This window comes from Penicillium paradoxum (genome assembly GCF_028828445.1).
Source record: "Penicillium paradoxum strain IBT 22861 chromosome Unknown utg000003l_segment0_segment0, whole genome shotgun sequence".
In the NCBI taxonomy this organism is placed as follows: Eukaryota; Fungi; Ascomycota; class Eurotiomycetes; order Eurotiales; family Aspergillaceae; genus Penicillium; species Penicillium paradoxum.
This window is the reverse complement of record NW_026643181.1, coordinates 1,946,401-1,968,871: the sequence shown is the minus strand read 5'-3', so window position 1 is coordinate 1,968,871 and position 22,471 is coordinate 1,946,401. Positions and strand designations below refer to the sequence as shown.

The 22,471-nt window shown below is 50.0% G+C and overlaps 11 protein-coding genes across 11 annotated transcripts; 5 read left to right on the top strand and 6 right to left on the bottom strand.

The window, feature by feature from the left end:
• Window positions 1-92: 92 nt before the first annotated feature.
• Window positions 93-632, bottom strand: N7457_002650 (DUF3602 domain-containing protein; the record flags this gene model as incomplete). The annotated part of the gene is made up of 3 exons (XM_057173696.1): window positions 93-259; window positions 337-540; window positions 593-632. The coding sequence occupies 3 exons, from the start codon at window positions 630-632 to the stop codon at window positions 93-95; spliced, it is 411 nt and encodes a 136-aa protein (XP_057033847.1).
• A 1,291-nt stretch (window positions 633-1,923) lies between these two features.
• On the top strand, window positions 1,924-3,065 carry N7457_002649 (enoyl-CoA hydratase/isomerase family protein; the record flags this gene model as incomplete). Its single annotated transcript, XM_057173695.1, has 4 exons — window positions 1,924-2,252; window positions 2,306-2,416; window positions 2,505-2,861; window positions 2,915-3,065. 4 exons carry the CDS (start codon window positions 1,924-1,926, stop codon window positions 3,063-3,065), a joined length of 948 nt encoding a protein of 315 aa, XP_057033846.1.
• Window positions 3,066-3,424: 359 nt separating this feature from the next.
• On the bottom strand, window positions 3,425-4,227 carry N7457_002648 (presequence translocated-associated motor subunit PAM17; the record flags this gene model as incomplete). The annotated part of the gene is made up of 2 exons (XM_057173694.1): window positions 3,425-3,601; window positions 3,691-4,227. The coding sequence occupies 2 exons, from the start codon at window positions 4,225-4,227 to the stop codon at window positions 3,425-3,427; spliced, it is 714 nt and encodes a 237-aa protein (XP_057033845.1).
• Window positions 4,228-5,415: 1,188 nt separating this feature from the next.
• On the bottom strand, window positions 5,416-5,700 carry N7457_002647 (uncharacterized protein; the record flags this gene model as incomplete). The annotated part of the gene is made up of 2 exons (XM_057173693.1): window positions 5,416-5,451; window positions 5,518-5,700. The coding sequence occupies 2 exons, from the start codon at window positions 5,698-5,700 to the stop codon at window positions 5,416-5,418; spliced, it is 219 nt and encodes a 72-aa protein (XP_057033844.1).
• Window positions 5,701-6,915: 1,215 nt separating this feature from the next.
• Window positions 6,916-9,604, bottom strand: N7457_002646 (Zn(II)2Cys6 transcription factor; the record flags this gene model as incomplete). Its single annotated transcript, XM_057173692.1, has 5 exons — window positions 6,916-7,002; window positions 7,061-8,019; window positions 8,071-9,374; window positions 9,430-9,456; window positions 9,504-9,604. Coding segments are annotated over 5 exons (2,478 nt in total), but the record flags the coding sequence as incomplete, so codon positions are not given.
• Window positions 9,605-10,368: 764 nt separating this feature from the next.
• N7457_002645 (androgen-induced gene 1 family protein) lies at window positions 10,369-11,441 on the top strand (the record flags this gene model as incomplete). The annotated part of the gene is made up of 6 exons (XM_057173691.1): window positions 10,369-10,446; window positions 10,488-10,594; window positions 10,704-10,896; window positions 10,942-10,993; window positions 11,051-11,214; window positions 11,250-11,441. 6 exons carry the CDS (start codon window positions 10,369-10,371, stop codon window positions 11,439-11,441), a joined length of 786 nt encoding a protein of 261 aa, XP_057033842.1.
• Window positions 11,442-12,692: 1,251 nt separating this feature from the next.
• Window positions 12,693-14,591, top strand: N7457_002644 (Major facilitator superfamily domain general substrate transporter; the record flags this gene model as incomplete). The annotated part of the gene is made up of 6 exons (XM_057173690.1): window positions 12,693-12,833; window positions 12,921-13,000; window positions 13,069-13,249; window positions 13,303-13,902; window positions 13,989-14,232; window positions 14,293-14,591. The coding sequence occupies 6 exons, from the start codon at window positions 12,693-12,695 to the stop codon at window positions 14,589-14,591; spliced, it is 1,545 nt and encodes a 514-aa protein (XP_057033841.1).
• A 192-nt stretch (window positions 14,592-14,783) lies between these two features.
• On the bottom strand, window positions 14,784-15,425 carry N7457_002643 (uncharacterized protein; the record flags this gene model as incomplete). Its single annotated transcript, XM_057173689.1, has 1 exon — window positions 14,784-15,425. One exon carries the CDS (start codon window positions 15,423-15,425, stop codon window positions 14,784-14,786), a length of 642 nt encoding a protein of 213 aa, XP_057033840.1.
• A 1,539-nt stretch (window positions 15,426-16,964) lies between these two features.
• N7457_002642 (uncharacterized protein) lies at window positions 16,965-17,822 on the top strand (the record flags this gene model as incomplete). Its single annotated transcript, XM_057173688.1, has 2 exons — window positions 16,965-17,386; window positions 17,477-17,822. 2 exons carry the CDS (start codon window positions 16,965-16,967, stop codon window positions 17,820-17,822), a joined length of 768 nt encoding a protein of 255 aa, XP_057033839.1.
• Window positions 17,823-18,229: 407 nt separating this feature from the next.
• Window positions 18,230-20,242, bottom strand: N7457_002641 (WD40 repeat domain-containing peptidylprolyl isomerase; the record flags this gene model as incomplete). The annotated part of the gene is made up of 3 exons (XM_057173687.1): window positions 18,230-19,662; window positions 19,713-20,087; window positions 20,170-20,242. 3 exons carry the CDS (start codon window positions 20,240-20,242, stop codon window positions 18,230-18,232), a joined length of 1,881 nt encoding a protein of 626 aa, XP_057033838.1.
• Window positions 20,243-20,390: 148 nt separating this feature from the next.
• Window positions 20,391-22,362, top strand: N7457_002640 (chaperonin-containing T-complex subunit CCT2). The gene is made up of 4 exons (XM_057173686.1): window positions 20,391-20,463; window positions 20,539-20,696; window positions 20,770-22,144; window positions 22,209-22,362. Exons 1-4 carry the CDS (start codon window positions 20,461-20,463, stop codon window positions 22,266-22,268), a joined length of 1,596 nt encoding a protein of 531 aa, XP_057033837.1. The 5' UTR covers window positions 20,391-20,460; the 3' UTR covers window positions 22,269-22,362.
• Window positions 22,363-22,471: the final 109 nt, after the last annotated feature.

Below are 22,471 nucleotides of genomic sequence, written 5' to 3'. Positions count from 1 at the left end.
ATGGAAACAAGTATCGCAGCTCAAGAATGCAAGATTCCGTGCGCACTCGAGACTCATCGGAAGATCAATGACCATCCAAGGACAAGTCCATCCTAGGTAGACGGTGACTCCTTCCGCAACTCTTGTCGCTCGTGTTCAAGCTCCTTCACACGTTCCTTGGATTGCGTGCGCACGCGCATGAGCTCAACCTCATGCTCTTGGATCTTCTTCTCGCGCTCTTCCTCTTCCGGTGTGGGGATGTAGGCATTTGCCACGCCGCCTATCGGGATACCCGTTAGCATCTAGCCTGGAAATTCCTCATGCGGTCGCATTCTCCGCGCTTCTTCCAGCACATACCTCGGCCCGTGTGGTGGGGGATCTGCTGCGCGCGCAGGGGCGGTGACTCGACGTCTTGGCTCTCGCGCGCAATCTCCGGTCGGTCGGGATCGTTGTGCACCATATTCCCTGAGCCGCCGCGGCCAGTTGTGTAGACCTCCTGCTTGATCGTGGGTGTGACAAAGTCCTTCGGTGAGGGGGTGGTTTGTTGGCGGGTTATGTTGCCTGATCGAATATTAGTGAACTGGTGTGTGGCTGCGAGATGGTGTCCGTTTACCTGCGCCTCCACGGCCGTAGGAGATATTTCGGTTTGACATGGTTTTCTCTTCGAAACAAGAAGCGAGTGCTATTCAGGGGGAGTGTCGAAACTCAAAATGTGGATGTTGGAGGCGCCCAAAAAAACGTGGTGGGGAGACAACCGAATGACGACAGACTTTTTTTTTCTCTTGGCTCTTTGCACTGCCCTTTATCTCTGTCCACTATCTGCTCGATTTCCTAATGAATTCGATCCTGACCTCCTATCTGAGTTCACTGATATCTCGGATTTCCACGCTGGAATGAGATCACGGTCGTTCTCTTGATAAGCGCAACTCCGTTCATCCGGGCATCTCTCACGACTTTGATATACGCCACCAACACCCTATATGTCGACACTTTGGACTTACCCTCGCAGTTCCCTCTCGGATCCTGCCTCCAGGGCTTTTGATTTGGATTACTCATGCTGGCATCAGGTCTTAGCGACGGAGAGTGCCGCTATGGGCATTGTGTAATTTACTACAGAGTATTGAGGTGTAAATGATTTGACTCAAGATTAAGAATCCAACTTTAAATCATCTGATTCGCCTCTTTGAGTCCCGTGGACGGTCGAGACCGCATCTATACATATCCTGAGGCCATTGTGCCCTATCTACCCGTGGACCCTTAAAACGACTTAATCTCTAGACTCACGCGCAAGATAAAGGATCTATTAGTCAAAGGATTCGATTGCCCAGTATCAGCACCTTCTTTCACAGATCTTAACTTTATAGCAGCGAAATAGAGGTCTGACTCCGAGGTATATCTCTGGCTCCATGCATCATAGGTATGATTCGGTATTCCCCAAGAAGTTAAATGCCCCTACAGCAAACAACAAGCTGTGATTCTAACACCTATTCCTGACTTCTTCTCAGTTCGAGCTCATTTCAGCACCTGAATAGCTATGCTGGTCAATCCTTCTATCTTTAGTTGGTTATATAGACTTGAGAGTGGTTATATGCATCATCATGATTCCGTGGCATTATTAATCAGATCTTCATACCTAATTATATGAATCATATAATTTGCTTTCGACTACGAACAAAACATTCTCTTCTTTCAAAATACGACCAACTCCAATATCTGTACTTCTTAAAATCTCGATGTATGAAGACCATGACTCCGCAGCGGGGTCGCTGATCCCCCAGCTTCTCCACGCCAAGTCAATTGAACCGAGGCCATGTCTGACAAGGTGTTATTGTAATCATTGAAAGGCATAACCGAGAGCACGATGATATATAGAGAGCATGCAGAGGCAATATTTTGCTCTTTGCTTGCATCACAACAATCATTGCCCCGTGGACTCCACCCATCATGATCTTCGATCCTAGCCCTATCGAGCTGCCATCTTCTTACGAGAAGATTCAGACAACTGGCCATGTTGTCGTCTCTCACTACCCATCGGGAACACCTACAGTCACCCCCGTCGTCGTCGTAACGCTGAACCGCCCTGCGAACCAGAATGCATTCACCGGGCAAATGGTCATAGATTTCGAGAAGCTCTTCCCCATGTTCGACGTCGACGAGCGCGTGAAAGTGATTGTGTTGACCGGCGCTGGAAAGACGTTCTGCGCCGGTGCAGATCTCGATATTGGATTCAATTCAGGAAAGAAGAAGGAGCGGAATTTGGATCATCGAGACGGGTAAGTAGATATCGGATCCCCATAGTGTAGAACGGTCACTAAACGAATTCTAGTGGCGGACGAGTGGCACTAGCCATTCACAGATGCCGCAAGCCAACGATTGCAGCCATGCAAGGCTCAGCTGTCGGAGTCGGGATGACCATGACTCTTCCGGCGATTATCCGGTAAGACGAACAAATCTAGACAATACCTACATATAGGTATGCCCTTGGTGGAACCTTACCATTGACATGCCGATTTGCTTCTCAATAGCATCGGATACGAGAAAGGCAAATATGGCTTCGTCTTCGCCCGACGAGGCATAACTATGGAATCCTGCTCCTCATATTTCCTCCCTCGTCTCGTCGGCCACTCAAACGCCAGTTACCTCGTCAGCACCGGTGCCGTCTTCCCACCAACATCCAAGCACTTTGGTGACCTGTTCAACGAGACGCTGCCTGATCCGTCGCAGGTTCTACCACGAGCTCTCGAGCTAGCTACCGATATTGCGGAGAACGTGAGCCCGTCTGCGTCGTATCTCAATCGGGCACTTTTGTGGCGCGATACTGGGTCCGCGGAGGGTGCTCATCTTGTTGAATCGCATGTTATCACGCACATTTTTGGTGCAGCGTAAGTGAATCCAAGTCCATGGAATTGACTTTGAGGTACTGATGACCATGCAGGGACCAGAAGGAGGGCGTTACTGCGTTCTTCGAGAAGCGGAAGCCAAATTTCAAGGCTAATCTGGATGATAACCCACCACCAAATGTGCCATGGTGGACAGAGGTCGACACTGGCCGAAGTCCTAAAGCCAAGGTGATTTCGAAGCTGTAAGCTGGAACTATCAGGGTGATGCCAATATCTTTGGTGTATACATTTAGGATAAATCAAGAATTTCGATGGTCCAAGGCAGAAATACCAAGCTTCATCTAGAATGCCCCGGTGCCAATGAGAATAGGCTTAAACAAGGTCTCGAAAAATAGCCATGGATTGATGGCGTTATCAAAGGCCATTCCTATATATTGTAATGTCCCAGCTCCCAAGACCGCTAATGAGATTGTAACAAAAAAAAAAACACCGGCCCGGACAAAAGGAAAGTCACCAGATTTGGTATTGAACTGAACCGTATAGAGATTCAACAATATCCACACGAACAAACAGAAAATGCTCCATTATGAGAAGATGAGAAGAAATCACGCAATGAAGTTGCGGCGCTTGCGGTTGTAAGCCCGCTGGTCCTTCAACCAGCTGCGGTAGCCCTGCACACTACCAATCTTCTCGCCATAGTAATCGGGCACGGGGTTGGAGATCGAGTTGGTGGAGGGATCAACACGGAAACGACGAATGCGATCGAAGAATTCCTTCTCTTTCTACACAGATGAAACAAGATAAGGTTAGCAAAGCTGATGACATCACAGGCTAAATTTTCAAAATCACGTTTTGAATTGCGAACACTTACCGTGTTGACAGAGGGCTTGTACTTTCTGTACACAAGTCCCCAAATGCCGTTGCCGAGGGCGGGTCCAACGAGCCATCCAACAGCACCGCACGCGGCAGTGGCCAATCCAAGAACAATAAACGGATCCAAGCCCATCACCGATGCGCCAAGGTGCTCGAGGTCCTGGGTAGACAGGACCTGCACACCAATGGTGGTGCTGGCAAGAGAGCTAACAACCGAGGAGACGAGGGAGTATCGGCGGCGGGAAGCGCGGAGCTTGAAGAAAGAGTTCCAGTCGAGCTTGACTTCCTGGTTAGCTGGCGCGGAGGTTGAGTTTGCGCGCACGGCAATGGAAGATGGCGACGCAGCCTTGGCGTGTGGGCGAGAGTCCAGCTTCAATGTTGCGGCGGCTGGGCGAGCTGTCGTCGAGCTAAGGCGTGTGAATTGGGTGGTCTGGTGGAGCGGACGGAGAGCGCCGGCGAGGGAAGGCGCGGCAGGGTTTAGTCGGCCGAGGGCCATGGTTGTGCGGAAAGACATGGTGAGGGAATTGGCGTGCATTTTGAGGAAAAGTAGAAGATAGATTCACTTGCAGATTCAAGTCTTGTAGAGGTGAAGTGAGAATTGGACCTCGCCGGGCTGTGGAGCATTGTTATGTAAGCGCCGTGGAGCCCCGGGCGACAAGGAAGACAAGACCACCAGCAACTACGACTCATTGCACACATCACTGTGGGTATGATTACTTTATGAGTTGAGAGATTTCGTTACAAGTGGAATTTGATGGCAGGAGACACTTCGTTTTGTGAACGGAAATATGAGCTATCTGTAATCGCCTTCTGAAGTCCGATGTCCAACAGACCCAACCCCTCGGTGTCCATGGCATTCATCTCTTTCTCGTCCTCTTGATGCTCAGCAAAAGTCCTCGATGCCATCATTGAGCCGCTGAGCATAGAAAGGATGCAAATCATGCGCAAGAATGAAAGTTGGTCCTAATGCACAGAAGCAAGAACATGGCTGATGTGGGTAAGTGTATAGACCGTCTGATCTTACTTGGTGTTGGAATGTCTAGGTATTTCAGTCAATCGAGGGTCGCCTCAATGCTGATTCAAAGTTCCTCTTCTCCAGCTCTCCCAATTCGGATTGTCTTCAAATCCCAGTGCTTCGAGTAATCCAAAAAGAAAAAAAAAAACAATCCAGTGAAGCCATCCCAATCATCAAGATCGTATTCACAGCAAAATTGAAATCGATGAACGAGACGCCCATTTCAGGTGACTATCTCTCCAACTTCTGAATGCCCTTTTGCTTCTTGGCTTTCAGCAAAAGCCACCTCATACTCTCCAATAGAATCGAGTCCATCGTAAAAGTCGTTCACTAGAAGAAGGACGAGTGGCGAGTGAAACGCTGCTCAATTTGCAATCAGTATGCGCCCATTTCCAGGTAGGTACCTGGTTTCCACGATTGACTATGTGGTAGCATGTAATTAGCTCTAGATGTATATGTACCTACATAGACATGATTTTGTCTACCGGGTGAGGCTTTCCTATCTGAGATCTCGCCCCTTTAATAAGGGCCTGCAGGCAAATCGACCAAGCGGTAGGTCTCGGCTGGGGTTACAATTAAGGAGCAACCAGCAGAGGGAGCGAAATGGCATCTCATTCACTATGTTTCGGATGTCCTGGTGTCCCGCGGCCCAATGAAAGTTTGATAACTCTGGTGGCGGTCGATTGTGGGTTGATTTTTGGTAGCCACTCATGGTGTGAGTCTGTAGTGGCTATAAGGAGAGTCCTAAATCAAAATGTCGTTAGTAAAATTGAATAAACGGCAGGAAAAAAATGTTTATATGGAACTCACGAACGGCTTATGGGTAAGGAGCTCGAGCTCGGGTGGGAATTGTGATACGATGATCAGAGGTACTAAAGATCGAATGTCTTGAGCAACACACCGAGTGAGATGTAAAGTTAGACAGACTGAACCCATGGCGTCCTCTTTGCCAACACTGGATTCATCAGCGAGGTACCCCTCGTCGTCATCCATGTCGGAGACAGACTCACAAGCCAACTGTAGCTCAAGCCGTGTATGCTGTAGGTCTTTCGAAATGAAACACAAAAGGCAGGGCTGATGACTATCACATAGTCTGTTTAAAGGAAGGGCGGAAGGCAAAGGCCTTCAAGGTACATTGAGGTTGAGGATGGAGAAAAATGGAAAAAGTTTGAGTTAATGCTGAAGGTATTTCTTTATAAGGCGATAGGAGAAGCAAACCGCATTCTTGTTTCATGACGCGGTTTTCAATATCGGAGACAAATCGCAGCTTTCACCTTAGCGAAACCGCATTCTGCTTGAGAATTTCATGGCCACGCATAGTCCGAACTGAGCGAGCAGTAGGATATGCTTGGAGTTCCGCTTGAAGAGGAGACGCCTCAGAGATCGAAACGGCATATCTGTCACGATATCTTGAATATTTCCAGTGTCCGAAGCCCAATGAATCTTGGTTTAGCCTTTTCCTTGATTTCTTTGGATTCCGTCCAAGTTGTGCAGACTTGGATAATGGCTAGCCTTTTCAAGCAGAAAGTGAAGAAGTTGAGGTTTTTTGGGAATCACATACAACCAGAAGTTCCGGCTCTCAGACAGTGATACCCCAGGTCATAATTCTAATCAAAGTTGTTAGCCATGTCTCCAGTAATGAATGCAACCATAGGGCCGATCCGAGGCTATATTGAGAGCAAGCCGCGGCTCAAGGGACTCACATAAAGATACTGAGACAGAGCAGGGAAATTCACTTACCTCTGCGGGAGAAGTATCGAGTAATGAATGTCCTCGACTGAGGAACTGAGGAGGCCGGGATCCCCGCTATTCGGCATTGTAGAAAAATAAAGGATGGAAGTGATAGAGTAGATCAAGAAGGATTAACGGTGATTAGTGAGTAATGAGTATGTTGAGATGGAACAGGGAAATGGGAAGAGGGAAAAAGGAAGATCGAGGGGTTTTAAGTGTAGGATGGCATCCAGATAGACAAACAAGGACATAAAGATGAAGAGGAAGAAGGAGTGAAGGGTCCAAATAAGAAAAAGGGCAACGCTAATATGGTATCTTATTAAAATGCGGGAAGTAGTACTCTTAGTCCTGTGCCATGATAATACTACCTTGCGCTGCATATCAGCGATACCATTGTCCAAGGCCGTAGATGTCTGCAGATCGAGGCCAGAGGAACCACCTCGTTTGAGGCCTCAACCAAAACAAACAGCGTTGGCGCTAACCCAAAAACTGACCTCCAGCTAGAGCAATCCAAGGCAAATTTCTATCCCAGCATTGTTGCATGAGCTGGCGTGCATTTTGGATCTGTTGATAAGTGTCAGCAAAGTCTTCCAGCGAGCCTTATTCCGATACAGAAGCGTACCTGTTTCATGCCCGAGCTTTCCAACACAAAGAATCGATCCAAAAGCTTAGCCCTTTGAGCGGAGTCTCCGGATTCACAACCGGCTGTGAATAATGGGAACAGAGAGCAGACCTCAGTAGCTGCACCAGGTCGCATGCGCGCTAGGGCGTCAATGAGCTTGCGCAATGCCTCTTTGACCGGGAAGGAGTCAGGTGTAGAGCCAAAGACGCGCCTATGAAGATGCAACAGACCGGCAAACCGGAAGGCTTCCTCAATGGCAATCATGTCCGAGGACTCAACACCCTCATGATGTGCTGGGATTGCATGAGCACGATCGCTAATCCCGTCGATATCACCTAGCACCGATTGTGCTTCCATGACCATGTCTGCAGATGCATGCCAATCACGTCGGAACTCACCCATCTCGTCGAATCTTTGACTGTCGCATTTCTGGACCAACTGTGCGAGACGAATTAGGAACACCCCAGTGCGGGGCGTGAACCCCGTGAAACAGTCAACAGCAAACTCGTCAAGGCCCTCAGGCGAGGAGCAGGCTGTCAAGATAGAGTTGTATATCATCAATGGAGGACCAGCATCTCGACATGACAAGGATCCCATCGTGTCAAGATAACTCAGCCAACGACAGAAGAATGCTCCGATCCTATTACCAGGCCGTGCCATGCTCTCGCTGCGTGCCAGGAACAAATCGCGCGCAAGCTTGAGGTGGCTCTTCCAAGAAATCGGCGCTTCGAATGTCCCCGGAGAAACAATCTTCAATGACAGCAGCATAATGGCCGTGGCGAGGTGACTATCAGTGATATTCTCATGAGATGACTCCAACGCCATGCGCAATGTTGGAAAAACCTGGCTAACCCAATGAGCGATTCGATTCGCGGGCTCGGGATGGCCTAAGTATCGAGCGCGGTGACTGGCAGAATATGCGAGTAGCAAATTAAGAAGATTCGCATCGCCGATTGCCACTGGAAAGTCAGTTCCCTCGCAAACCTATGCTCAAAGATACTCCAACTTACTGGATGGTAGAACTGAGATAAACGCATTGTTATCGCAGTCGTGAGGAACGAGCATTCGAGCGGTGTGGTTGAGAAAATGATGGAAGTACATCAAGTTGATGGGGTTCCCCAACAATGATGATGGAAGCGGAGACAAATACCTCGGAACATTGATGGGTACTGGGGAAGCATAGTAACCACTGCAAAACTGAGCTTGTGGTTCTGAGACAGGCTGGGATGCTGGCGAGTCCGAGTTCTCCTGGGTTCGCCATCGAGAGCTTATCAAATCCAAGGCATAGTTGATGTCTATGGCTGCATGGTCGTTATTGAAAGTCAGATCTTGATCAGGGCGCCCAGAGTCTAGTCCATAATTGTCGGTCACATTGTTCAGATATGTCTGCCATTTGCTTTGTGCAATTAAAGACTCGTGGGGTGTTTGATCGGTTTCATGGTTGCTTTCTGCCAACAATTGATGATTCGAGTTGGTTTCATCGAGATAATCATGGACGGACTCCATGATGTTAGGTATCTTGCAGGCCTCCGAGGAGGACTTTCCATTTGACCCTTTGGGTGAATTGAACAGCATGGAGGACAGACCGCTCATATCCTGGGGGCTATTTGAAGATCCCTCTTGTCCTCTTCCAGATCTAACGCCAGTAGGTATGCCATGTTCATTATGTAGCCCAACATGCCTTTCATCAAGAGATTGAAAATTCGATGGCTCCAAGTGGCGTTCGGATGTGTCCACAGAGTGACGCAGGAATGAAACTGCGTGTGACACAGGATTGGCGTGGAATGCGAATACAGAAAGTTCTCTGAGATCGGATGTCTGATCTATAGAGGCCAGATAGGATGGACTATCAAGACTCTGCTGTCGAAGTTGATATCGTGGCAAAGGCTCTGAAGATACTGATGTCGTCAACGGCGGAGATTGTTCTGCCCAGGAAGAATTGAACTGAGGCTCTAGTTGACCCGGTGATGTCACTCCTTCAGATCCGGAACCGAGTCTTGGGGAGTCGAAAATACCCACTGGTGCTGGTGTATTGGGCGATATTCCCTCCGGCGTAGTCAAGTCCCCAAAATGGGCGTTTGCAAATCCATCTCCGGGGTTATTACTTGTTGGGGTAGGAAATGATATCGGGCTCATTTGATTTATAGCAAATGAGTCCGAAAAACCAATTACACTTTCCCCACACCGATTGAGTGACGAATTTGGCGAGTCAGTTGCCATGCGTTTTGTCCGGCCTCCCCAATTCAAACGAACGCTGTAGTCACAGCGCTCGCCTTGACGTTGGCAATTAAGACATGATGGTTTTTCCTCGCCACTAGGAGCAACTTCGTTAGCCACTATAGCTTTATGCAAGGTGATATGTTTCTTACCATTTCACCTTCCGTGCTTTGCATGGCCTAATGGGTTGTTAGCTTTGCAAAGCTGGAACTAATAGTTAGTTGACCTACCAACATCCTTTACGGCTTCGACGCTTCGGTTCTGGCGCTCCAGGTCTTCTAGGGCGAGGCATTTCACGTCAGGGGGGCGTCTGGTCGAGTAGGTTGTCTGCAAACAAGGCACGACAACAATTCAAACGAAATAAGGCCCAAAGTAGCCTAAAGTCAATTTGTATTGTCCCTCCATGCAGATTGAAGTTTTCAAATCCGTTTCACTTCAATCAAGGCGCCTGGCGCCGAAACCACGTTGGAATTGGCGCGCTTTCTGCGTTTAGATCCTGGTTGACCCCAAGTGGCAACGAAGCGATAATCGACCAGACACCCACACCTAGTATACAAGCACATCGAGGTATGGGAGGGAGATGTGCCAGGAAGAGTTCGTATCTCCCCACTCCTCAGCAATGGGAAGGCAAGAACAACTGATAACAACCAGGCAGCGTTGATATGGACGATTCCAAAAATCAGGCTGGCAATTTTGCTTTCCTCAATACAATCGATTGGCCCACTGAAGGATCAACTGATCTCACTGTGCATTCAAAAAACGACGGAGTCGAAATAAAGTTCCTGATGGGCAAACAAGATTGTCTCTGGAAAGCGCAGACCAAAAGTGTGGGGAAGCACATCCATGGCCCTGCCCAGCGAGATAAGGAAGATGAATCAGCCGGGCTATTATTAGTCCGACCCCAGACCGGCATATCGCGGGAAGCCGATTTGCCCCGATAGTCACGTGGAACTCTATCTCCAACCAACGTCATAGTTCCCAGTTCCTGGGACAGATATTGGTTCCTTGGACCGCGCTTTGATCGTTTTCTAGAACTCTCATATACTTTACATTAGCACATAAGAGCGCCTGTTTCAATTCTATTTCCAGATATGGCCGGATACCTGATCAATAGGCACCCGCTCCAGCGAATCCCGAGCCCCTCACGAGGCGTGTCAGCCTTGGTTCATGTATGATTGTTTCGCCTGCCGTTTGCCAAGTCGGGATCTAGGAGGCAAAACTAACGGCTTGCTTTCCAGTTGGTTGGACTTTCCAGTTTTCTGTGGTCATTCAAATAGTATGGATCCTCTATTGGGGTGCACCCGGCCCCTGTGCAGGGTTCGAGGGATTGCTGACATTATTCAAGCATGCACGAGAATCCCAATCAAGCGTAAGGAGACACCAGCACCTGGTGTGTTGGACGAGGTACTAAATTAAACTTTGACAGTAATCAAGCATATGGTTGGCATTTCCAATTTTTGACCGTGATTGGCCTGACTCTGTCGACCTTCACCTTTACAGTTGCACTACTAGCGGATATCACCTCGTCCCGGCGACTGTTTTTAGTCAAGAACATCCTTTCAGTATGCAGCGCTCCTCTGGAAGTTGTGATCAGTGTTTTATACTGGGGTCTTCGTTTGGTGCGTAATTCAATTCCGAACCCGACCTTTATCTAACCAGCACAGATCGACGGGCGGTTGGTGATTCCCGAAGATATTTTTATTCCCATACATGCCGGTAAGTCGGCCAGATTTATATATATTCCCTGGGATATATCTAACCACAGAACTACAGACATCAGCTTCCATGCAACTCCATCGGTAGTCATGCTGATTGACCTCCTACTCCTGTCCCCGCCCTGGACAATCACTGCACTTCCTGCACTGGCGCTCTCTAGCACTATAGCCTTTGGCTACTGGTTCTGGATTGAGCAATGCTTTTCTCAAAATGGATGGTTCGTATGTGATCCAGTTTTTCCGGCCTCACTAACTAGCCTAGGTACCCGTATCCTATCTTCGAAGCACTGCCCACCTCAGGTCGAATTGGCCTATTTACACTAAGCGCCGTCATCATGGCGACAAGCACTATCACCCTCAAGTGGCTCTATGGACGCATCAATGGGTTTGGAACGCCTGTCAAGTCAGTTTCTCGCCCGGGTGACATCAAGCGAACGGACGGTCTGTGAGCAAGACCTTAGTAGGAACTTGCGATGACGTAACGACACTGTTAGCTCGATGTCAGCAGGCATGTTTTTCTGTTCGATGTGCGCGTGAGCTCTGATCTTATGATAGAAATTAGAAGGAAAGATGGGCATATTGTATCGCATTATAAGCGTCTTGGCTACCGCCTTTTCTTTTTGGGTGCATGCGTTTCGGATACCGGTCTCAATAAAACTAGCATTCATGATATTTCAAATACACGCAACTTCGCCTACTATATAGATCCTCTCTATCTACGTTGAATGTAGCCACCTCGAGATATTAGCACGAATTTAGGATGACCAGTATGGTGTCCAATGGATATTTGATATGCGGAGGAACTGGAAGAACAAGGTTCACAGGGGTGGCCTAGGTTCAGGGACAAAGTACGCTCCCGGAGCAATGGAGATGACAAAAAACAACCAACGCATTCCCTCTCAGGAAGCCGTTTGGCCGCAAGAGATAGTGTTTCTACCCGAGCGCATGCCTTTCGGACCGTTGAGATTAAGTCTTTAGGCTTTAGCACATATTTCGTTACTCGGCCGAATCGCGAGCCGCCTTAAATGCTCCAATCAATATCCTTGGAATCATCTCGCTATTCCTACTAGGCCAGATCTTGCATCGTCTAGCGCCACTAGCTGCAGTCATACCATCAAACACAGGCAAACTTAGGCTTTACGATTCTGAGGTGGGCCGTTAGGTGCGGCCTTGGCAGCCCGTCACATTCAGCCGAGAAGGCTTCGCGGGTGGAGTACGCGGGGGGGAAGGATCGCAATTCTCCGCTCTTCTCCCCCGGACCCCGGACTCCGCTGGACGAGAAATCCTAGACACTCGATATGAGCATCATCGAAATCAACACGCCGTGTGCTCTGTTCTATCTGCAACATAGCAACAATGCTGACCCGTCTCAAGCGCTCGTATCTGCCATCGGACGGTTCGACCATCGAATCCCACGCGCTTCCCCACGCCAACCCCAACTAATTGATGCCGATCACTGATGATCAGACCCAAACTACTGCAGTAACCCCTGCGCGTGAGCTCGCAGAATGTAACCATGATCCAGCCACGTCCTCGCGGCCAACAGGACAAAAGCAATTGCCAGACATGGGCCCAGCTTCCTTGCCCCTCATTACAGGGTGCTAGATCCTTTGTCGGTTCTTAAATAGCTCGCTGCCCGCTGAGGGATTGTCGCACAATGCGCAGCATCTTCCTTTGTGTATCAGCTCGAGATTGATATCATGGCTGCTTATTCCGATGAGAGACCTCCGGGCTCTAGCTCTTCGGACCCTGAGAAAATTCTGGATTCCAAGGATCCGCTTGCTGCAGCAGGGTTCGAGGATCCCGATGCAGGATTGAGTGATGAAGAAAGAGCGGCCATCGTGAGTTTCCCTTAAATTCCTGTTTTCATCGCATACGTTGTTTCAACATCACTTGTTCTTCGGAGACCTAACCCCAATTTTATATAGGATCGCAAACTACTATGGAAACTCGATCTTCGCCTCGTTCCATGGCTCAGTCTACTTTATCTCGTCTCATTCCTTGACCGGTAAGAAAGAGAATCATTGTTATCCTCAGGAAAAAATAAAGTCCCTAACTGATCGGATCTCATTTAAGAACAAACATCGGCAATGCAAAGCTAGTCGGTCTCCAGACAGATCTGGGCATGACAAACTCCCAATACAATTTGACCCTGACGATATTTTTTGTTTCATACTCGGTCTTCGAGCCATTGACAAACATCCTGCTCAAGCGGTTACGACCAAGTATATTCATTCCTCTAATCATGATTGCATGGGTGAGTAAAGCGTCCAAGTCTTCCAAGATCTATCTAACCATGCATGTACCCAGGGACTCTGCATGACCTTCATGGGTTTCGTCAAAAGCTACGCCGGTCTCATGGTAGTGCGCTGGTTCCTGGGGCTATCAGAAGCAGGCCTGTTCCCCGGCGTGGGATACTTCCTATCATGTTGGTATAGGCGCTGCGAGTTCGGCGTGCGCATGGCAATCTTCTTCTCCGCCGCAGCTCTTGCAGGATCCTTCGGTGGATTGTTAGCAGCCGCTATCGCGAAGATGGACGGCGTGGGCGGCAAGCCGGGCTGGTCCTGGATTTTTATTCTCGAAGGCATTTTGACAATCGTCATTGGTATCGCATCGTTTTGGTGTGTCTATGATTTCCCCGACCAGGCAAGCTTCTTGTCGGATATCGACCGGAAGCGCGTGCTTAGACGCCTTGCTATGGACCAGCAGTCGAGTGCTGAGCATGAGGAGTTTAAGATGGATTATTTCTGGTCCAGTGTGAAGGATTGGAAGACTTACACCGGTGCGGTTATATATATGGGAGCGGATGGCTCGCTTTATGCTTTCTCTCTTTTCGTGCCTACTATTATCAGCGAACTCGTGAGTTATTCCATTGCCATGGGGAGGATTTCACAGCTAACATTCTACAGGGTACGTTTGCATACTGGTTATGTTGATTTGTCGTGACTGTTGACTAACTGGTTGCGTCTACAGGCTACAGCTCGATTCGCGCGCAGCTGCTCAGTGTGCCACCCTATGCCGCTGCTGCAGTTTTGACGATCACAGTTGGTTTCATTGCAGATCGCACCAGACAACGTGGGCTCTGTAATATGGCCGTCTCTATTCTCGGCATGGTTGGATTCTCTATGCTGCTGGGATGTAAAACAGCCGGTGGCCGCTACGCTGGAGTCTTCCTCGGAGCCATGGGCATCTACCCCGCCATTGCGAATACAATTTCGTGGACTAGTAACAATACAGAAGGTATGTCGTTATCTTGAACGTCGTTTTATGTGGAGCAGAATTGACTCGGCTGTTCACTAGGCGTGTACAAACGAGGTGTTTCTCTAGGATTCATCATCGGCTGGGGCAATCTCAACGGTATTGTCTCATCTAACATCTACCGTGATGGTGATAAGCCCAGATACTACCCTGGCCATGGTGTGGTGCTCGGCTACCTAGTCCTATTCCTCTTCGGAGGATCCGTGGTGCAGTACTTACTGCTGCAACGTGAGAATGCCAAGCGCAGACGTGGCGAACGCGACCACTTGATCGAAGGCCTGGACCAGGGCCAGATTGATTTGTTGGGCGACCAGAGACCGGATTTCATTTACACACTGTGAGCGGAAGCGGGGTTATATAGGCGCGAAGAGCCCTGAGCCACATCGAGATAGTGAAAATATATAGGCATTGCTATATACACCATGGCCATAGTCCCTGTAGATGAATTCCACCTCCCGCATTGACTTTTAGCAGTAGCTGGGCATGGATGCGCTCAAGCAGCACCGCACTTCTATGATGACCCAATGCTCAATTCATACCCCTTTCTCATACCGATTAACAATCTCTTGTTCCTTCTTCGGCCCGCGCACAACATGTCGACTAGCCCAACTAAGCACCTCACCAGTATCAGGCCGAATGCGGAAAGCATACGCCGTGCGATACATATCATTTATACAAAGGTGGTTTCCCCTCGCATTGAGCACAGCCGTCTCCCCAGCCGTGACAGCAGGCGGCACCGGCGGCGCAACAAACTCCCCGAGATCTTTCTGCGCATCCTTCGTCTCCGACTTCAGCTGCGATGCTGTCTCCGAATCGAAATTGAAGTCATGGAACAGGTAGTCCGCTTCTTCCGGGCCCGGGGCGACCTTCACAAACCAGACACTGACGCGTCCGCCATCGCCACCCAGGCGCCAGATGTACTTCTTTGTCCAGCGTAGACCGGGCTGTGCGGCTCCAAGGCTCACATTGCTGGGTATTTCGCCTTCTTCGCAGTATAGCCAGTCGCGGTCGGCGGTTGTGGTGGGGGGTTGGGCGGTGAAGGTTGCGGTGCCGCGCAGCTCGCCGTTTAGGTCGAGGGGGTTGTCGCTGCGGAGGGTTCGGGTCAGCGTCCAGCGGGTGTTGCTGAGGGAGGTTATTAGGGTCGAGAGGAGTTGGCGTGGTGGCATTGTGGGCATTGAGGGTGTTGGAGTAGTTGAAGGGGAGATGCGGGGGAAGCCCTGGAATCCGGTGGAGTGTCTCTTCCCCAACATTTCCCGCTCGAATTGGCTTTCTATCGTTCGTCTTCTACCTTTTATGTTCTTCTCACTACAGACACATTGGAGACTTACTCCCTATATCATGTCGCTCTAATGGTTAGATATGATCGTCAATAAGAAATGGCACCGCCTGCACCCCACGGCCACTGTGAGACATGGTATTTCTCCGGTCTCGAGTACCTTTGGCTGTGGCTTGAGACATGACCACCCGTTGGCTGACCATGTGGTGTGGACGTTGAGCAGAGCCGCCAGCAGAGGTATTCTCGTCTCGGTCTTGGTTTTACATGTCCTTTTCCCCATGGTTGATGGGAGATATGTTTTAGAGCGGAACCGTCATCGAGCAATCAGAGATCTAGGGACAGCGATGGAGCCGATTGGGCCTACTCCGTAGATTGAACGATAATCTGACGGGTCCCCAGCTCGCCTAATCAGCCAAGAGAACACCAAGAGAACACCAAGAGCATACCAAGAGAACAGAAGGGCTGTACGGGGAGATTCAACAGTCCGTGCCTAGGTACTCCGTACATGTGCTGTGTCTGGCACGGGTCTCTGTTCTGCGCTATAGCCTTTACATGTGGCGAGAGATGATAGAGTGAAACTCGATTTGACATGGACAGCGTACTTCGTATACGAGCTCCACTCGAGAGAATGCTGAAACACCACAGCTACGTCTCATTTCATCCAATGATCACGATTGCCGATCGCGGTGGACCCTTGTTTGGGCTTGATGAAGGGCCGACAGGACGGGAGACGGAGATATAACAGAAGCAGATACCGAAGAATGAAGACAGTGAAGAGGGCAAAACTGGTCAGTGCAAGGCCGAACCCCTTGCATGCAGGGCAAAATAAGCCAAGTCAATAGTTAGCGTCCAAAATAGACAACGTGGCTCCGGCCAATCTTAACTGTTTCCAGGTGCGACGTGCCGGATGTGATTTGACAGGCTTCGAGAGCTTCACCAAACTCGGAACTTGATCATCTCTACGGAGCAGAAAAAGGAATGTCTCAGATGTCAGAGAGCCCGATATGTCCGTTTGCGATTCAAAGGCCGGAAGCGGTGCTACAGTGTCTCCAGTGGCTCCCCCAGGTACAGTACTACGGTACCTCAGTACGACGTAAATAAGGTAATAGAGTAAGAGAGGAAGAGAGTAATAGAGTAATAGAGTAATAATAAGGTAATTACCAGGTGGAATTAAATAGGCTAGGGCCAAAGGGCCCAAAAAAGGGAAAAAAAGGGAAATTGTCAAATCGGCATCCTTCGGCCCCGACTAGGCTTAATCTCAGCTCGCCTCTTCTCTCTCTCTCTCTCTGCTGATTTCTTTGATTCTCTACCATCGCAGCATGGACTGAGTTCCTCTCTAGTCTCTATCTAATCGACCCTTCAGGGACTAGGGCTCTCCTTTTCACATACATTCGCTACCCAACAAACACCCCCTCATTTGAACACCTCAAACTCAACAATGTCACTCACTATGCGCATCCCGCTCCTCCTCCTGGCCCTCCTCTCTCTGATAATCTCCGCCTTCGCCGCCAACGGCATCCTCCCCACATCTGCCTCCAGCTCATTCCCACAATGCGGCCTGTCCTGCACCACCCTGACCAACGCCCAGACGTCCTGCGAATCAGGCGACTCCTCATCCTGGACCTCATGCTTCTGCCAGTCAGCCCTGCTTACGGGCCTGAAAACCTCCGGCAGCATCTGCGCGTCGTGCAGCGCCGCTGACCAAGTCACTCTCTCAACCTGGTACAACAACTACTGCAATTCCGGTGGCAAAGATACCGGCGCCACAAAAACCAAAGCCGCTGCTGGCGCAACCTCCACTTCCACTTCCAGCGCAAACTCGACCAAATCTGCCTCCGGCACGGAGGAGAAGAAGTCCTGGTACGTCTAACTTTGGCTTTCCTATCTCTCTCTCCGACACAAGCCGAATGACAATGTCCCACCCGAACAAGTCGCTAACTTCTTGTCCAGGTGGAGCTCCCACTACCGCTGGGTCATCATGCTCATCGTGCTGGTCATCGGCTTCAGCATCATCGCCGTAGTAGGCGTATGGCTCAAACGCCGCCACGACGCCAAGCGACCACATCTCTACCACGGCGGCAGTAGCAGTATGCTAAACACCTCTCAGTCCGCCCAGCGGGTTTCCACCTGGGGTCCGGCACCTGTGCCCGGTCAGCCGCGCGACCTTGTTCCTGACTCTGAAGTCAATAGCTCTCGCTCGACCATGGGCAAGATCAGCACTCCAGTTCCTGGATCGCGGACACGGTTGACGAAGCCCGAGCCAGGGCAGGGTGATGTGGAGACCCGACAGGTTTAGAATTTATTGTTTTCTTTTGGATTTTCTTTCTTCTCTTTTGGGGTTATTTTCCTGCTATCTTCTCTCAGTGCGCTATTTTACCATATACTATGGTTGCATTTCCTGGTGTTTACTTACGGATAATGGGTTTTATGCTGTGCTTCTTGGTTTTGCCGTTCTCTCTTTTCTTTTTTTTTTTTTTTTTTCTTCCTGTTCGTTCGGGCTTTTGGCCTGGAGTATTGGGAGTGGATTTCTTGACGACTGCGTTGACTCTTCGAGGGTTTGACGTTCATACCTAGCTTTTTTTTGTTTTACTTTTTTTTTGCTGCCGGATTAAGTGGCAGAGTACATAGTACAACCCGTGCTGCGCATTTCACGATACCATATAAAAGTATATTATGATACAATTCGGATAGATTGCTGGTACTTCAAGAGATACTAATACTGACAATCTTAATATCGACTTCCGGCTTTTCCTTATGTGTCCGGGCATTCTCAATCTTATGCACAACATCCAATCCCTGGACCGCACGGCCAAAGACAGTATGCTTATTATCCAGCCATGGCGTCTTCTCCGTGGTGATAAAGAACTGACTGCCATTGGTATTTGGTCCAGCGTTGGCCATGGAAAGCGTGTACGGCTTGTCGTGTTTGAGAACGGAGAACTCGTCCGCAAACTCACCACCCCAGATCGACTCGCCGCCAGTGCCGTCACCTTGCGGGTCACCGCCCTGGATCATGAATTTGCGGATCACACGGTGGAATATAGTGTTATTGTAATAGCCCTGACGGGAGTGTGTGACGAAGTTCTCCACTGCGCGTGGGGCGGCAGAGGGGTATAGGCGCAGGTGGATATCACCGTATGTTGTGTGTAGGATTGCGGCGGTACCAGTCTCGGCAGCTTTGGTAGTTGCCACTGCGGTGGAGGCCTGAGTTGGTTTTTCGTTTTGGATGTCACGGGTGGATTTCGAGATATCCGTGGTGTTGGTGAACATGTAAAAGCGCACCTTGGCGAAGCCTGTGCTAAGCAGAATGGAGTCACGTTCCTCGGCTTCCTGGAGGAGAGGATTACTACTGGCGGCCATTGAGACTGTCACAACGCCTTTGCGTTGCGGTTGCCCTTGGTAGAGCGCGAGATTAAGAGCTCGGAAAGGCTCATCGCGGCCGTAAACCCGGACAACCCGGTTTGTGTAGGTGTTGATGCATTTCACGCCGTAGAGGGAGCCGTAAAGGAGGAAGTGGCCTGATTCATCGAATGTGACATTTACTTTGCTGCGGGTGGCTTCCCCTTCGAGTTCACGCTCGACGCCTAAGCGGCGACCGAACTCTACTTCGTCGAGCGCGTACGGTGCCGTTCCGGCTTGCTGCATTTCAGTGATGGTGGTTATTGATTCGTCATATGTGCGGTAAAGCTTGCCTGTTGCGAAGTCGAATACTCGGATTTGTCGGTCTGGGAATGAAACTGTGGCGAAGTGCTCGCCGGACGGGGAGATTGTGATAGCTGTTGGCACCGATTTGGCTTTCTTGAATGCGAAGAGGTTTGTTGAGGATTTGAGATCGAAGACATTGTCGGGTTTCTCGAAAGATCCATCTCCAGCTCTCCAATATTCGATCATACCTGATTCGTCCGCTGAAACAACACAGTTGAAGGCATTGTTGAAGGCGAGCGACACCACAGGACTGCGGTGGATGGACTTCAATGTGTGCAATGGTTGGGGGTTTTCGCCTCGTCCATCAAATATTTGGATAATGCTACTTGACTCATCCGTGACCGCGAGCAGAGGCAGGGATGCGCCGCGCGGATGCACCCAGCATACACATCGAGGCACAAAGTCTAGCGTATACATCGCCAAAAGATCTACTGATGTCAGCAAGGAAAAAAACCACTAACACAGCACATGGAGGACATACCAAATGTAATGACATCGAAGATCTTAACGGTCTTGTCAATTCCTGCTGTCGCGAAACTGCGGCCGTCGGCGCTAACGGTTACGCCCCGAATCTCGCCCTTGTGAGCCAGGAACTCCTTCACGAACTCAATGCCTTCTGCCATCTTCTTCCAGAACTTCACGAATCCATCGACAGAGCTAGTGATCACAAAATCTGTGTAGGGTGCGACTGTCACATAGGATAATTGTTCCTTGTGCATAAGCGACTTCGAGTAGCGTGCGGAGACTGGGAGCGCATTGATGTAGACCTTCTCAAAAGGGAGCTTGCGGCGCTTCTTCTTAGGCGCAACTTCTGAGGGAAGTGCAGGTCCAAAATCGTCATCGGATGAATCATCACCTAGCAGTCGCATACGGTTAGTTTCTAGTACATTTCGTTCGAGGGAGCGGTCTGGACGATGTCGGGGATGCAGTCCACTCACTGTTCTCGGCCTCGACAGCGGAGTGAGGCCGCTTGGTCGCAGCGGCCTCAGCGACTTCTGTGGAGTCAGTCATTGTCGATACAAAAAGTACAAAGGTCAATTGGAGCTGAGGAAACCGTCAAGACAGAAAGGAAACGTCTAGAGGGATCGCGGGCGGTGATGGCATACACCCAATCAGAAGCTCGGGGCAACTTTTCTCCTTTCCCACCCCACTGTTGACAGGAGAAGTTGATTCAACCTTTCCAGCAAGACATTTGATCTTTGGTCGATTGCCTTATTCAGCTGGTCATCATGGTATGCTACTCCCAGTTTGTCCTGTACAAGCGTGGAAAATATGTGTGTTCGTTGGCTTACCTCTACCCCTCCTAGGCATCTTTCGGCAATCCCACACAGATCTTTGGTGACGATGTCATTGAGGAGAAGGGCGAGAATGCTCGTCTCTCAGCTTTCGTCGGTGCTATCGCCGTCGGAGACCTCGTGAAGAGTACCCTTGGCCCCAAGGGAATGGACAAGATCCTACAGTCTGCGTGCGTGCGCAAGCTATCGATAATCATATTAGCTGATATAACCCCGGAAATACTGACATTATTCTTCTCGCAGTTCCACAGGAGATATCCTCGTGACGAACGACGGTGCTACGATTCTCAAGTCTATCGCTTTGGATAACGCTGCGGCTAAGGTTTTGGTCAACATTTCCAAGGTTCAGGACGATGAAGTCGGTGATGGAACTACATCGGTCACTATTCTGGCCGCTGAACTGCTGCGCGAGGCCGAACAGCTTGTTGCCAAGAAGATCCACCCCCAGACTATTATTGAAGGTTATCGGATAGCCAGCAAGGCTGCTCTCACTGCTCTTGAGGCTTCAGCGGTCGACCGCAGCCAGGACCCCGAGGCTTTCCGCAAGGACTTGCACGCCATTGCCCGCACAACACTCAGCTCTAAGGTTCTGTCACAAGATCGGGATCACTTCGCTAAGTTGGCTTGTGAAGCCGTTCTGCGTCTTAAGGGATCCACCGATCTTTCCCACATCCAGATTATCAAGAAGGCCGGTGGCAAGCTGAACGATTCGTACCTCGACGAGGGCTTCATTATGGACAAGAAGATTGGTGTTAACCAGCCCAAGCGGTTGGAGAATGCCAAGATCCTGGTCGCCAACACAGCAATGGACACAGACAAGGTTAAGATCTTCGGTGCCCGTGTCAAGGTCGAGTCGACCGGCAAGCTGGCTGAGTTGGAGAAGGCAGAGCGCGAGAAGATGCGCCAAAAGGTCGAGCGCATCAAGGCCCACGGTATTAACTGTTTCGTTAACCGCCAGCTCATTTACAACTGGCCCGAGCAGCTGTTCACCGAGGCTGGCATTATGTCTATCGAGCACGCCGACTTCGATGGCATTGAGCGCCTGGCCCTGGTGACCGGTGGTGAGATTGCCTCCACCTTCGACCACCCCGATCAAGTTAAGCTTGGTGGATGTGATCTCATTGAGGAAGTGATCATTGGTGAGGATACCCTGATCAAGTTCTCCGGTGTGGCCGCTGGCCAGGCCTGCACCATTGTGCTGCGCGGTGCCACCGAGCAGCTCCTCGATGAGGCCGAGCGTTCGCTCCACGACGCTCTTGCTGTCCTCTCGCAGACTGTCAAGGACCCCCGCGTGACACTCGGCGGTGGTTGTGCCGAGATGGTTATGTCCAAGGCCGTTGAACAGGCCGCCCAGAACACCACTGGCAAGAAGCAACTTGCCGTCGACTCCTTCTCCCACGCTCTGAAGCAGCTTCCTACCATCCTGGCTGACAATGCCGGTTTGGACTCCAGCGATCTGGTCACTCGCCTGCGCTCAGCCATCAACAACGGCATGAACAGCTCTGGTCTCGACCTGTTGACACCCGGTGGTGGTATTGCTGATATGCGTGAGCTTGGAGTGGTAGAGGCTTATAAGCTGAAGAAGGCGGTGGTTTCATCTGCGTCAGAGGCAGCCGAGGTATGTAACAACCATTCTGTCCCATTTGACCCTAATCTCAGGATATGTACTGACTATTCTTTAGCTTCTCCTGCGGGTGGACAACATCATCCGTTCGGCTCCCCGCCAACGCACCCGGATGTAATGGGCACGATTGTGATGACATGGATGAATTCATCTCTGTACTCTTTCTACGAGAGAACTAAAAAATGTGCAATAGAAGTTCAACTAAGTACATGATCTATCCATATAATTCTACATATAAGCTACAATCTAGTCTGTGTGTAGGGAGTATGTATGCAACGAGTCGGCTTGGATCATCAGACAAGCAATCTATGTCATGCCTCG

Coding starts and splice junctions, on each gene's coding strand:
- N7457_002640 (XM_057173686.1), top strand. Junction 20,697..20,769: donor GACAAGATCCTACAGTCTGC/GTGCGTGCGCAA, acceptor TTCTTCTCGCAG/TTCCACAGGAGATATCCTCG. Junction 22,145..22,208: donor CTGCGTCAGAGGCAGCCGAG/GTATGTAACAAC, acceptor ACTATTCTTTAG/CTTCTCCTGCGGGTGGACAA.